The sequence below is a fragment of the Eptesicus fuscus genome, chromosome 8 (assembly GCF_027574615.1).
Source record: "Eptesicus fuscus isolate TK198812 chromosome 8, DD_ASM_mEF_20220401, whole genome shotgun sequence".
Classification (NCBI taxonomy): Eukaryota; Metazoa; Chordata; class Mammalia; order Chiroptera; family Vespertilionidae; genus Eptesicus; species Eptesicus fuscus.
The window spans coordinates 9,332,043-9,347,528 of NC_072480.1; the positions used below are offsets into that span (position 1 = coordinate 9,332,043).

At 39.1% G+C, this 15,486-nt stretch overlaps 1 protein-coding gene across 2 annotated transcripts in view; it reads right to left on the reverse strand.

Moving 5' to 3' along the window:
- Nucleotides 1–15,486, reverse strand: part of LRCH1 (leucine rich repeats and calponin homology domain containing 1) — a 225,996-nt gene that overhangs the window by 61,827 nt on the left and 148,683 nt on the right. For both annotated transcript variants that reach the window (XM_054719758.1, XM_054719757.1), the window contains exons 4-7: nt 13,557–13,662; nt 7,201–7,337; nt 6,341–6,468; nt 2,199–2,262 (exon numbers count right to left, since the gene is read on the reverse strand). In XM_054719758.1, coding sequence (XP_054575733.1) covers nt 2,199–2,262; nt 6,341–6,468; nt 7,201–7,337; nt 13,557–13,662 — 435 coding nt within the window. The remainder of the gene's footprint in view (nt 1–2,198; nt 2,263–6,340; nt 6,469–7,200; nt 7,338–13,556; nt 13,663–15,486) is intronic.

Sequence of the window (15,486 nt, forward strand, 5' to 3'; positions counted from 1 at the left end):
AGCTTCAGTTTATTTCCCTGTTTTAGGATGAGGCTGCTACCTTAAATGTATAAAAGTGCTAAATGATTTTGTGCAATTTTTGGAGTAACACTGCAATTTGGTAATTGGAGTAAGTTTTCTCCGGGGGTATTGTTTCCCATACCAGTTGATGAAGTTTATTCAGAAAATGTCTGATTCTATTACAAATAAAATATGGCGCCTCATTTATCTTCCTATGTCTCCACTTCAGTGTTGTTACTTAGTGATTTCCAAATCACAAGGACCAGGAACCTCACTTCGGCTGATTTTGGCTTGTTCCTAAATTCCTGAGGCTATGACTTTCAGAGTACAGTGCTCATTTACCTTTGGACATTACACACATTGTTTAGAAACTAGCAGAAAACAAATGTGCATTTCCTTCAATAAACAGAATTTTAATGAGGTCCCAATTTTTTGGCTTTTTAATCTTGAGAAGAATGTGTTTTTAACTTCTTACTGACAAATGCTAAAGCAATCAGATAATGGCAACAGCAATAAAGGGAACCAGGTGTGATCCTTGAACCCCACAATGAGATATAAATGGGGAGCAAGATCACCTGACCATAGATTGTCACATACTGCCAAACAAAGTAAAAACAGAAGACTACAATGGTTAATTCAGAACCTTTATCATTCTAAAAAACAAAATTTTTTGGAGGTATCCTCAGGTAATGAGGCTACCATGTGAGAATTGTGCTTCTTATTCTATTGAATGTAATCTCTACAATCCTTCTTCCTTCCACCCTCCTCCCATCTAAAAACTCAGCAAAATTTCAAAGATATGCATCTAGTTAAAAAGGAGAGAATAAACTCTTGGCTTCCTCTTTTAGAATGACATTAGCATCCTACTTATACTAAGTGAGAACAGAAGGATAATGAAGTTCTTTGTGCCATGTTTCATTAATGAACTTAATTATCCTTAGAAGGCAGGTAAGGATAAAGCAGAGTCTATTTTAATTTATTAGAAATAAGCTTAGAGTGAGTAATTTCTAAAACAATAGGGCATTTCAGGAGACTTATGAGTTTTAATAAAGCTAAGGGGGTTGAATTAAATACAACTTAAAGAGCAAAGTGTTGAGTATTTCCTCCCCAGGGGAACCATAGTGAACTATTCATGTGGCTCCATGAAAGTAATTTTTCTTTTATTAACAAGTCCTTTTAATCTGCCTCCTAACTCTTCTTCCTTTTGAAATATTCTAAGCATCCTAGTATTTTTTTTAAATACACTGTTTTATAAAGCATTTTTTAAAATAAATTCAAATACATTAGCTATACATTACACTCAAATGTCTGACGAGAACAGGAAATAGGCATTTTTCCTAGAGTCATACCACATATAAATAAAAACATAGATTCCTTAGATGGGGTAATTGGCCTATTAATTATATCTTCAAAGAAGACTATAATGTCTCAAACTCTACAACCACAGAAACTCAGTAAGTTCCCTCACCAAGGGAAGATCTGATGCTACATCATGCCTACTCCACCTAGCCCTTCTGCCTCCCCAGGTCAAGAAGCCCCATTTAAAGGTATGCTAGTGAAAGATTTGGGGAAATCCAATAGACTATGAATGATATAATAATTGTGCTAAATAAGCTATTTTACCACCACTTGAGGAAGCTCTAGTGTTAGAGGCCCCTTAGCTTACAAATAATTAAACTTTTTACCAATGATCTAAAAAGAGTTCCAGGAAACAAATAGTGCTATAAAAAGTATGACTATTCATAAAAGCATTTTCTTGGGGTAAACTGCTAAAATGCAATGTACATTTGATTCCTCAACATTTATGCATGCATATAACAATGTTTTCCTAAATTGCTCTGTCATTTAAAAACAATCATTTATCAAAAATGTCTCATGGATACCTGTACATCACTTAGTCATTTCATAATATTTATTAAGCATTTAAGAATATTCCAGAAAATGTGTGTGGGGAAGAGGGGAAAGAGATAGGAATCCTACTCCTGAGACATTTACAAAATATTAAAGACTTAGAAAAAGCTAACCACAGCTAATACTTATATAACACTTTGAGTATTTCAAATTGCTTTCACAAACATTATCACATATTTCCATGCAGAGGGTTAATGCCTTTTTACCAGAAAGGAGTTCAATAAGTGCAGCAGATCTATCTAGAAGCAGAGAAAGAAAAAAAATCACGAACAAATCACAAAATTTACCTCTGTGGCCGATAATCGCTTATCTCCATTATCACTTCCAACGCCTGAATCAGAATCCTTCTTGCTGAGATAGATGCCATCAATATTGAATTCATATAAAAAATTAAAATCACAAAGTTCACAGATATGTCAATTTATATTCAAATAATGAGTTTGCTATACAAATTGTTATTATTACCACAAGGCAGCAAATCAATTCAGTATTAGAGGATGTTAAGACAAGGGCCTAATGAAAACAAAATACTTATACTGTCTAAAAGGAGCACAAAATAAATTCTTTGTGTTCAGGGTTTCATGGATTTACACTTTAATCAAATAATCTGTTTTTTGAAACAGTTAACAATTTTCTTATTTTACTGATTCTAGCATATAAAAAAGCAAAAAACGAAACAAAAGAAAAAAAAAACACCCTAACTGCTTTTATGTCTTATGTTTTGAAATGTTGGTAATCTTTTTTTAAATTTTATTTTAATCTTTATTGTTCAGATTATTACAGATGTTCCTCTTTTTTCCCCCCCATAGCTCCCCACCACCCAGTTCCCACCCCACTCCAGGCCTTCCTCCGCCCCTCACTGACCTTGTCCATAGGTGTAAGCTCTTTGTCCAATCTCTTCCCACACCCCCCACAACCCCTTCTCCCCAAGAATTATCAGTCTGCTCCCTTGCCATGCCCCTGATTCTATTACATTCACCAGTTTGTTCTGTTCATCAGGTTTTTTATTCATTTAATTTTTAGGTTCACTTGTTGATAGATATGTATTTGTTGCCACTTTGTTGTTCATAATTTTTTATCTTTACCTTTTTCTTCTTCTTCCTCTTTTTAGAGAATACCCTTCAGCATTTCATATAATACTGGTTTGGTGGTGATGAACTCCTTTAGCTTTTTCTTCTCTGTGAAGCTCTTTATCTGACCTTCAATTCTAAATGATAGCTTTGCTGGGTAAAGTAATCTTGGTTGTAGGTTCTCGCTATTCATCACTTTGAATATTTATTGTCACTCGCATCTGGCCTGCATAATTTCTGTTGAGAAATCAGCTGAGAGTCGTATGGGTACTCCCTTGGAGGCAACTAACTGTTTTTCTCTTGCTGTTTTTAATATTCTCTCTTTGTCTTTTGCCCTTGGCATTTTAAATATGATGTGTCTTGGTGTGATCCTCTTTGAATTCCTCTTGTTTGGGGTTCTCTGGGCTTCCTGGACTTGTAAGTCTATTTCTTTCACCAGGTAGGGGAAGTTTTCTGTCATTATTTCTTCAAATAGGTTTTCAGCGTCTTGCTCTCTCTCTTCTTCTGGCACCCCCATAATTCGGATGTTGGTACACTTGAAGTTGTCCCAGAGGCTCCTTACACTATCTTCATATTTTTGGATTCTTTTTGCTTTTTGCTTTTCTGGTTGGGTGTTTTTTGCTTCTTCGTATTTCAAATCTTGGACTTGATTCTTAGGATCCTCTAGTCTGTTGTGGAATCTCTGTGTATTATTATTTATTTCAGTCAGTGTATGCTTAATTTCTGATTGGTCCTTTTCCATGTCCTTGAAGGTCTCACTAAATTTCTCGGAGGTTTCTAGAAGATTCTTGAGTAAACTTATAACCGTGGTTTTGAACTCTATATCCAGTATTTTGTTTTCATCCATTTCTTTCATTTGTGACTTGTTTCTTTGTCTCCGCATTTTGGCTGCTTCCCTGTGTTTGTTTCTATGTACTGGGTAGCTGCTATGTCTCCTTGAGTTGATAGAGTGGCCTTGTATAGTTGGTGTCCTATAGGGCCCAGTGGCTCAGCCTCCCCAGTCACCTGAGGTGGACGCTCTTGGTGCACCCCTTTGTGGGCTGTGTGCACAGTCTTGTAGTTAACCCTTTATTGCTGTTGGTATCACTGGTAGGAATTGGCTGTGATGACCAGCTGTGTCTACACTAGAAGATCTGTTGTGCAGGAGACACCCTTATGGGGCAGGACTTGCTTCAGTGGGGCTTTGGTGCTCACTGAGTCTGCCCCTTGAGTGTGTCTCTTATGGATGTGAAGAGTTGTAATCCGGTATGGTCTTACACTGACACTGGCTTTTAGATCTCCAAGGAGGTGCAAGGTCAGCCACTGTCTGGGGCCGCCCAGCAGGAGCTACAGAGAGATCTGCAGATTCCTCCTCTTCATATGGAGTTTGGAAGTGCCCAGACAAAACCCAGCTGTGAAGAAAGGCAGGCTGCTGCTGCCAGGCCTTGGGCCTTCTTTTGGATGTAATCTCTAGCTCTGGGGCTAGCTGACCCAGCTGCAGTTTGACAAGTTTTAGGTGGAGAGAGGACATGCCATTCATATGCAAAGGCTGATACGCACAGCTTGGGTGGGGCTGTAAATTGGATGGGGTGGGGTCTCTGGGAATCACCAGGGTAGAGCAAACAGCAATGGCTGCCAGTCAGCCCTGCACCGGAGAGATCCCCAGGTCTCCGCGTCCCACGCCCCCATGCAGGAACAATGATCGCTGTGAGCACCTCTGCGAGAAAGCCGCCCTCGTGTTCCTGTCCCGATGCCAGACAGTCCAGTTTCTCCCTGTATGTGTCTGGGTCCCCAGAGTCTCGCCTGGAACTGGAGTTCAGAGCAAGCGGGAGCTTGTATCTCCCTCCTGATTAAATGAGCAGCACATCCAGGTGCCAGCACTTTCCGCGCCTCCGCACCTCTTACCAGTCTCAGTGTGCTTTCTTCACTTCTCTAGTTGTGGAACTTCCACTCAGCCAGCTTTCCCACGGTTCTGGGTGGTAGTTGTCTGCCTTTTAGTTGTAATTTTGATGTGGTTGTGAAAGGCAGCAAGTATAGGTGTTTACTATGCCGCCATCTTGGTTCTCCTCTCAAAATGTTGGTAATCTTGAATAATTCTGTAAACTTTAATCCAGTGACTAAATTTGATGGCATGTTTTAAAAAATAATGAATACATATTTTAAGCAGTATATAAAGGCACCACTAGGGTAGTCTGAGATTTTAAGTCACTAGTTCTCCTTTTTAATAAAAAGTTAAGGAAGGATTTCTGCAGTGAAGACTTCTCAAAAACCATCTGTGTTTTATAAGTGTTCAATGTGGGAATTTCATTCTCTGAAAATTCAAGGCCTGATTTATGCCAACAAAAGGACATGTGAAAGGATTCTAACACTTCCATTCTAAACAGGAAATGGCAAACTATACATTCTGCATTTTAAAAAGACAATTAAAAAAAAAAATAAAACCTGCAGTTTTTCTTAACAATGTTCCAGAGGCATATTAAAAAATAATAATTTACAATAAAGAAATTAAAATAATAATAATAATTTTAAAAAGACTTGATATTGTTGTTTTAATTGATAAGCAAAAGATACCTATGTTTATTTATTTTAACATGTTTTGATTGATTTTTAAAGAGAGAGGAAGAGAGAGAGAGATAACATCCATATGAGAGAGAAGCATTGATCAGTTTCTTCCTGCACCATGATCCAACCCACAACTTGGGCAAGTGTCCTGATGGGGAATCGAACTGGTGATTTTTTTAGTTCGCAGGACATTACTCAACCAACTGAGCCACACCAGACCCTATGTTTATATTATAGATCATATATCATATATCATGTATCATAAATATATATATATATATGTATGTGTATATATATATGTGTGTGTATACACACACACACACACACACACACACACACGAGTGTGCACATACACACAGCACTCAAGAAGGACTGATTTTTTTACTAGGAGAGAGTAAACAAGACTCGAGAAATGTCAAAATGTTATCAATAACATCAATTTTCTCTTTCCTATTCCAAAAGTTTCTGAAACTCTATGTTATAAATCTGCATTGATTGAATGAAGCAAAACAATTTTGTTTACTTTAGTTACCTGGAATACCTTGGCCCAGTGGTCGGCAAACTGCGGCTTGCGAGCCACATGCGGCTCTTTGGCCCCTCGAGTGTGGCTCTTCCACAAAATACCACGTGCGGGAGCGCACGTACAGTGCGATTGAAACTTCGTGGCCCATGCCAAGAAGTCAGTTTTCGGCTCTCAAAAATAAATTTCAATCGTTGTACTGTTGATATTGGGCTCTGTTGACTAATGAGTTTGCCGACCACTGCCTGGCCTAAGAAAAATTCTAAAAGGGGCTTTGAGCCAGGGCAGTCACACTCACCTGTCTTCCACATGCTGGTGTAATTGTGGCCTCTCCATTGTGTGCAGATAAAGGGAGTCAGTTGCTTTAATCTGACAGGCTTGTATGCTCAGATACTTGAATATGTGCACTTTGCCCTTTGTGCAAATCTATGGAGAAATTAATAATACATAACTATTTTTAATGGCAAAACACTAGATATCTGACTCTGTATATTATAATTTTTGCATTTTCATTCTAAGTAACACTTCAACAATGCACACCAAATTTGACCTCTACAAAACATAAAAATTTAGGCAGTCATTTCCTCCAAATTCCACTTTGAATAGACAATCATACTCAAGCAATGTACTAATTTTTTTAACTAAAATGCCAAATCCTAACAGAAATGTGTTTAAGTATAAATATATGAAAAATATAGAAGTCAGCTGACCTGAAAAAATTTCAATTCTGGAAGCATATATATTTCATTTTTTCTCATAGCTTAATATTTGAACTTGAATCTTGTCTCTAAATAACCAATAATTATATTTCAAAATACTTAAGACCCATTTTCCAGCTAACATTAAAGTAGGGACTATATTAATGTTTTACTCCATGAAAAAGTTTCAAATATATGTACAAATAATAAAATAACCAAACATAATTCTGGATTGCGGTGACCAGAATAGTGAGCCCAATGATGGCAAATGGACTTGGCGTAGAGAAGACAACTTATTGTAGTCAGATGCATCCAAGGTTTCATCTTTTTAGAGACTGTAACTGCTTATAATCATGTCTAATGCAACATTAAATCAGCAGAATATTAACAAACTGGCTCTGCCAAGAGTTGCCTGAGCACATTGATAGCATATCCCACGTATCTTTGCCAGCCCCCTCACCTGTGCTGGAGGAGACTGCAAAGGGTTATTTTCAAGTAGTAATACTTGCAGCTGCTTCATCTCTCTAAAACAAATGGGAATCACGAGCACTTTATTGCAGGAAAAGTCAAACTTTACCAAGGGAAGATCTACTAGTTCTAAAGGAACAGAAAAAAAAAAAGAAAAAAGAAGAAAAAGAAAAAAAACACAAAACTCAGAAAAGCAACAAGATTAAATGGCCAAACATTCAGAAATTTATTTTCTGCTTATCAGTAGAAATGTCATTTAGCACAATCAAAAGCAAGCTGTTCATTAGGAATATATACTATATGCATAGGTGTAATATTTTACCAAAGGGGAGGGGACACCTTTCATTGGGAGTCCAATACATTTGAATTATTGTTAGTTCTGAGAAGAGCTGATAATATGTGATATTTACAATATTTATCGTTTAAAAATGCTTTTATCCTCCCAGAAAAACAATCACATAAGCCACACCACACAGAATATGTTTTAACTTCAAAATGTTTCAAGCAGAACTGTGGTCGGCAGTTAGACAGGAGCAGAGCAAGAATGATGGGCCAGGTACAGAAGGTCACCAGGGTGCAAAGCCCAGGGTGCCTGGCAATGGACAAGTGTAGGGTGGGACCTTGCCCCCAGGGTGACCTTTCCTCCCTTAGCATAGGACTTGTCCTGTGGTTTAGAACCCCTGACCTTTCCTACCTAGAGATAACATCTAGGTTTCAGTTGTATTTCAGCTCCAGGCCCAGATAAGCAACAAAACTAGACAAGCAACCCCATGGCGGACCTCAGGACCAGCTGAATTGGATAAAGACCCCCAGTCCTGGTGCTGACCAATCAATCAGTGGAAATCCTAACCCTGAAAGGACACACCTGGTAGCTGCTGAATAGTCTACTGAGATCATCCCCTGGGACCTCCCCTAACACTCTCCACCCTTACAGCCCTTAGGATGGAGAACCTAAGGGTTGCTCTCCCTCCTGGGAACATGCCTGCACCTTCCCCTTCCTCTCCCTTTACCCTTCCCACAGGCTAGTTACTAGTACCTTTACCTTCTCACTTCCGAACTCCAAGGCCCTTCCTTTACCTCCATAACCAGCTTCCTTATCCCATTTCTTCTACAAATTACTTCTTCTGCCTCTGTGATTTTGTAAATAAACATTCTCTTGTAGTTTGAGTCTTGACTTTGAATTCTTTCTTAGCCAGAACTCAAGTACCAAGGTTGCTGAACCCAGGTCCGGTCCGAACCCACCTGGTGCCATTCTGGACACTGCCAACAGTACTTGATAACATATGAGCAACATGCTAATTATACAATATGCTTATCCGTTTAGTGTATCAAGGCTGGCATGACCTCAGAACTAGTTACAAGAAATATATTCACTTTTTTTAACTCCACTTTAAAAAATAAATGATATCTAATTCAGAATTTGCAGTGTACTCTGTAATCCTGATGACAGGGCTTTCTTCTGCTTTAAAAAATATATATACATATTTCTATTGATTTCAGAAAGGAAGGGAAAAGAAGAGAAACAGAAACAGGGCATGTGCCATGACTGGGAATTGAACCTCAACCTCCTGGTTAATAGGTCAATGCTCAACCACTTAGCCACCACGGCCAGGCTTTATTCTGCTTTTAAAAAGTCTTCTGTAACTCCACAAACAACACAGAACATTATATTTAGCTTAAAATCCCCACCCAGTAGCATAGTAAACACTCAGTAATTTCAAGCATTCCAACCGACATTGGCAGCTGCAAGAAACAAGTCAAATATGTTCCATACAGCAACGAGGCTGAGCCAGGCCAAACAAGTAGGTGGCATGGGACAAACCACTAGGATCTCTGCGTCAGAGGCTCCAGAGGGCTCATTTCAAACAGCCTTGCCACATTTGTTATGGGACCTGGTAAGGGTTGAAACGTGGTACTTTCAAATACTTAAGGATTCCAAAGAGGAGGAAGGGCAGAGACTATAAATAGAAGAGGAACCAAAGGCAGTGGCCTGGAGTAGGAATTAACACTATTCCTCCCCCCCACCTAGACTGCCCCAGGGTTTTCACTTCTCTAAGCTGTACTAACTTTCAAGTTCCACCCAGAGTCACTAGCAACCAGTATCTCTTCTCCAGAATTCTACGCCCTCTGGGTTGTAAAGGACTTTCCTTCTTTTAAGCCTTAAGTGACTGCCTTGTATTAAAGAAAGGAGTCATGGGACTACAATGCTAAAAATAAGGCAGAAGAACATGGAACTCAGCGGGTCCCAAACCCAGGCCCAGGATGGGCAGCTGAGTTAGAGAAGCTCAGGAAGTGTACTCTTTAAATTGCCTTGAGTTCACTGCTCAAACCCAGCTCTTCGGGCCAACAGCAGGATAAATTATTTGCCTCAGCACACGCAGTGCTGGTGATTGCCTGGAGGAAAGGGCTTTGAGCAGAAGGAGGTAGAGAGAGAGGGAGGAACAGTTTAGAATCCAGAAAGTCAAAAGAAAAAAAGGGGAAAGTAAGCTTTTTCACTTCATGGTTTTTTCTATTAAAACAGTTAAGAATTAGGGGGTTATTTATAAAAAGAGTACAGTATCTGCTTGCTGTAACCTCTAGTAATATTAATCCTCCGCTGTGATGATTAACTTCACTCGTGAAACTTAGGTTAACAAAAGAGTGGCAATTTTTTTAAAAGAATAGTTTATTGATTTTTTTTTTTTTTAAGAGAGAGAAGAAGGGGGAGGGAGAGAGAGAGAGAAAAACACAGGCCCCCTGCCGGGGATCGAGCCCACAACCTGGGCATGTGCCCTGACTGGGAATCAAACTGGCACCTCCTGGTGCAAAGGAGGATGCTCAACCAACAGAGCCACTCCGGGCAGGACAACCGCGGCAAATTTTAATTGGACTTGGGATCTTCAGGAATTCTTTGCCACTTAAAAGGAAGTCTTTTCAAAGCAAAACCAGAGGGCTGAATTCCTGGAATTCATAGCAGGAGGGAAAGGAAGGCCACTTACAGGTAAATAAAGCAGGAATAGCAATGACCATCTTAGTTTAGGAAAACTAGAACCTGACAGTTTCATAATAAGAAATTGGAGGAGAAATGATAACTTCAGCCCAGGAAAGGTCAAAACAAACAGCAGAAAAAGAGAGTAAGGAGGCGGAAAAATTAATCTCCCTTTTCTGTCTGTTTTAAAGAGGGACAATGAGCCTGGCCGGGATGCTCAGTGGTTGAGCATTAACCCTTGAACCAAGAGGTCACCGGGTTCCATTCCTGGTCAGGGTGTGCAGGAGGCAGCTGATTGGTGTTTCTCTCTATCACTCTCCTTCCCCCTCTCTCTAAAATTAATACAAACATTTATTTATTTTTTATTTTTTTTAAGGAGGGACAAAAGCCCTAGCCAGCTTGGCTCAGTGGATAGACCGTCAGCCTGCGGACAAAGTCCTGAGTTTGATTCTGGTCAAGTGCACATACCTCGGTTGCAGGCTCCTCCCTGGCCTGGGCCCTGATCAGGGTGCATGCAGGAGGCAACCAATAGATGTGTTTCTCTCACATGGATGTTTCTGTTGAGAAGGCTAAAAAGGGCTAATTCCAATGTAACCCTGATATTTGGGGCTAGTGATCTGAATCCAAGCCAGCAAGCTCAGTGTACATTCCTGATAACCTATAATTAAGTCACGACCTCCTTCCCAGATACTGGTCTTGCAGAACCTGTTACTGTGAACAGTGCACTGCCCCGGAGGGAGGGTTATTAACACTGGCGCCAGGCCAGACCATCAGATATGGCCTGGAGACCCCCAACACCTGGGGGCCTTCTTGCAAGGCCCGCAAAAAGGACTGGAATCATAATCCATGTTTGCGGGACAAAGACCACAGGGAGATAGAAAGGAAAGCCCCATGCATGTTTCTTCACTCAGATTTGGAAAGCTATTCCCTGAGTCCGCCGGTGTATTAAACAGTGTCCCTTCTCTTCTTTAAAAAGCGTCGCTTGGTTTTTCTTTGGTCTTCTGCAACACTGTCTTACCCTCTCTCTTCCACTCTCTTTAAAATCAATGGAAAAATATCCTCGAGTGAGGTTAAAAAAAAAAAAAAAAAGAGGGACAATGAATGGTTACTTTAATCCTCTGTCTGTTCTGGTCCTAGGAAGAATAAAATATAGTCTCCTCTTTACAGCCATTATATAAAATTGTCATGGATAATTAGGCCACATTTTTCCCCCTCCTCAAATTGAAAGCATATGAGGAGGGGATTCTCAAGAAGGAAAAACAAGTAAGTAAATATGGAAAGTCTTTAAGTTCCCTGCCTGAAAGCATTACCAATGCTCTTTTGTTAACAGAGTTCTCCAGAGTGAAGCAAAAAGAAACTTGATATTTGGGAAAAAATATTTTTAATGATTTTTCCAGTACTACTGATGTTTTAGCTTTGAGTGGATTTTAAAATATTGAACCTGAGTAAACATAATTATGGAAAGTATAGAAATTTGTAACTGATCTTTTTAGGGAAAGGAATGCTTTTAAGGTAAGACAGTAAGTAGTGGTAAAAGAAATAAAAATCTTAATTTTGTAGATGCACTTTCCACACATTTCTATACTATTACAAGGCCACTGTAAAAAAATTAAATTAACTTTTCCTTTTGAAAAGAATAATTAAATGATTTGTGATGATTTTTCAGTGATTCACATGAGAGCTTAAATTTAAATGAAAGCTTTCTTCTGTGCTATGAAAGGTGATATGCTTATAAATTATAAGTAAGAGTTTTCTCTTTGTACTTGCTCAAAGGAAGGAAAACAATTTCAAACATTAAAAAATGGGATTACAGTGACGAAATGAACAATCTATATTTTTATACCAAGTCATCTCAGGTAATAAATCTTTATGCTGAAATAGTTTCTAATTCTACTTCTTTAAAATGCTAGTCCATATGAAAAAGGTGAAGATGGCAGACACTTAAACCCTCCATTTATAAAGTGCATTACATTTCATAAAATTCTTTCTCTTTTATGAGTGCCATATTCTTGCCTCAAATAATGAAGCATTTTAAGTCAAAGGTCAAGAAGCAGAAACAGAATAATAAAAATCAAGCAGCTTTCAAACAGCAGCATTAGTGTCAGATTAACCAAATGCTGACTGTTTCCAAATATGTATGTTTGCGCTCTGAGGCATATCTGTTAGCATATGTTTGAAATTGGGAAAGCCTAGAGTCCTTAAATGCAAACGCTGGAAATCAGTGTTCTTTGAAAACCAGAGGATGTTTTGGAGAAAGCATTGTGTCCTACTGCTCAACTCATTCCTGATTCAGATCCAAATAAGAATTCCAAAACCTGAAATTCTGATCTTCTACCACCTACAAGGCTGATTGCCAACATTCTTAATTTTACAAAATTTCTGAATAAATATGTCTTTTGATTTGAACTCCAACATATGTATCAGGATGCTCCGTGGAAGCCCACAGCAGCAGGAAACCGAGTCTGGCTCACAGCAGGGCTGTCTGAGGAGCTCAGCACTGAGGCTCTGGAGCCATCATTGCTTCCAGGCTTGGAGAAGTTCACCATCATTGCTTCCAGGCTTGGAGAAGTTCACCCAAACTATTAGTGACATTAGTCCAAATATCACTCCAAAGGGCAGTGAACTCTCCTGAAAAAATAGATTTTAGACACAAGGGTTTCAACTAGGATGCCCAGATCTCCAAAAAACCAGAAACCCTGACAGTCAGATCTATAGGACCAAGCATGTCAACTCAACTGTTGGCATGATGTTCCAGAACATCACAAGTCCACAATAAAAACAATTCATGTTGCCTCCTGTTATGGACTGAATAGTGTTCCCCAAATTCCTATGTTGAAGTCCCAACCCCCAGTGCCTCAGAATGTGACTGTACTTGGAGACAGGGTCTTTAAAGGGTAATTAGGTTAAAATGGAGTCATCGGAAAGGATGCTAATCCAATATGTCCTTATCTCTCCTTCTGAGAAGAGATTAGGACAGAGACATAGAGGTAAGACGATGTGAAGACACAGGGAGAAAATAGCCATCTACAATCCAAGGAGAGAGGCCTCAGAAAAATCAAACTGGTTAACCCCTTAATCTGACTTCCAGCCTTCAGAACTGTGAGAAAATAAATTTTTGTTGTTTAAGCCACTCAGTTTATGGTACTTATGGGAGCCTGATCAAATTAACACACACACACACACACACATACACACACACCCTTATACAGGGGAATGTTCTATTGCTGTGCCCCTTGACTAAAATTACAACTTGAATATAACTTTTCTGTTATCTGCATGTGATATTCAAATTATAATATTAATAGGCATACACAAAAGCAAACAAAAAATAATCAAAGTCTCCAGTTTTATTCAAACCCCCGACCCCCTTTCTTTTTTACCTTGTGGTAAAACTTTAAGGTAATTCCTTCTGACATTTAGTTCTCGTAGAGATTTCAATTGACCTATCTGCTGGGGCAAGGCTGTGATCTCGTTGCAGCTGACATCCTGTATAGAAAGCAAAGAAAGAAATAATAAATGCCTTTTTCCAGGAAATCAAGCACTTCATGCGAAATCTCCTTAAGGAATTTAAATGTGAGGACAACTACACAGGCAGACTTTCATATTGGTCTCTAGGTTCCTAACCAAGTAAGGCTGAGCACAGAGGAGAAACAGTAAGTTCAACAATTTAAACAATCCCTAAGGAGAGGAAAGGGAAAAAAGAAGGATGTTGGTAGCCTCCAGCAGCTACTCTGCCAGCCTCTTGGTCTGCCACTTTCACATGCTTCAATCTTATTTCATTCTCACTTGAAACTCATGAGGCAATATTACTAGCCTAATGCTTACAAATCAGAAAAATGAAGCTCAGAAAAGTTGTCATTTGTCTAAGTCTTGCAAGTGTCAGAGCTAACACTTGGAACGAATGACTATCCCCACTGTTCAGCCACTCTCCCATAAAACCTCTAAATAATACCTTACCAAATGCTCACATTTCACAGAGAAAAACTATAAATATCAATGCATTCTTTGAATACACTACTTATTTTAAATGGAGTTATCAATAGAGGGCTGGAAACCTTGGACCTGAACACATTTTACAAACAAGTCTGTGGGGTGTGTAGACTGTGTCTTCTTTGCTTTGGAAGATTAATATTCTATTAGTTATTGATTTGAAACACCTCTCGATACATGCAAAATGGAGGCATGACATTTAAAATCTTATATATCATTATTATCTTCCTTAATCCTACTCTTCCTCTTTCTCTGGTAGCTCTGCCCTGCTCTCCACTCCCTCATCCCAGCTACTCCTTTAGTCCAGACCAGCGATTTCAACAGGTGCCACTAGAATTTTTTAAACATGCAATACCTGACTATTTAGTCAGGGGCATTGACCTCTTTTCCCTTAGACTTTCAAATAATAGTTTAAAAAAAAGACAACAGCCAACACAACAAGAGCTGTTCGGTGTGAATTAATCAAAATTATATCCTTTTTTTTTTTTTTTTTCAGATCAGCAAAAAATATATTTCTTGGTGTCACATAATTTTACTAAATAGTTTATGTGTGCACCAGGAGATGAAAAAGGTTGAAAATTAGTGCTCTATACCAGCATTTTTTCTCAGCTAGACACTATAATGGTCTCCAGATTGGTTTCCATGCTTAATTCTCCTCCCTAGATGCATCCTTCCCAGAGTGAAAATTTACACAGTATAAATTTCATTGTCATTCACCAACTTAAATATTTGCAACAGCTCCTCAGGAACTACAGGACAAAGTTCCAAACTCTGCAGCAAGGCCCAGCTCTAGGATTCAGGTCTGTATTTCTCCAACACCATCTCTCTGAATGCCCTCCCTTGTATACTATACTGGATTGTTGCTGCGTATAGTTCCCAGTGTGTGCCAAGCTGTTGCACAGTCCCAAAACTTGTTCAGGCTTTTCCCATGTCTGAAATGTCATTCCCCAGTATTGTCTTCTTGTCCCATCTACTCATCTTTCAAGACTTAATTCAACCCTCACCTCCACGCTCAAACCTTTTTGAGGCTTCCACCCCCTCTCCTGCTCCAACATAACACCCAGGGAGAACCGACCACTTTTCCTTTGTAGTCATACAGATAGTCTGTTACTGTATTTATCTGCTCAAGTGTTTCTCTTTTCCTGAAAGTCTGTGAGCTCCTAGATGGAAGAGACCATGTCTTATTCACTCCATCCTCTTGGTGCCAAGCAAAATGCCAGGTATAAGGTAAGGAATCAATAAATGTTGGATAAAATTCTAAGTCTATTGCTGATGATACTCTAAAATGCTGCAGTTTACTGTCTCACTTAAGGGACACAG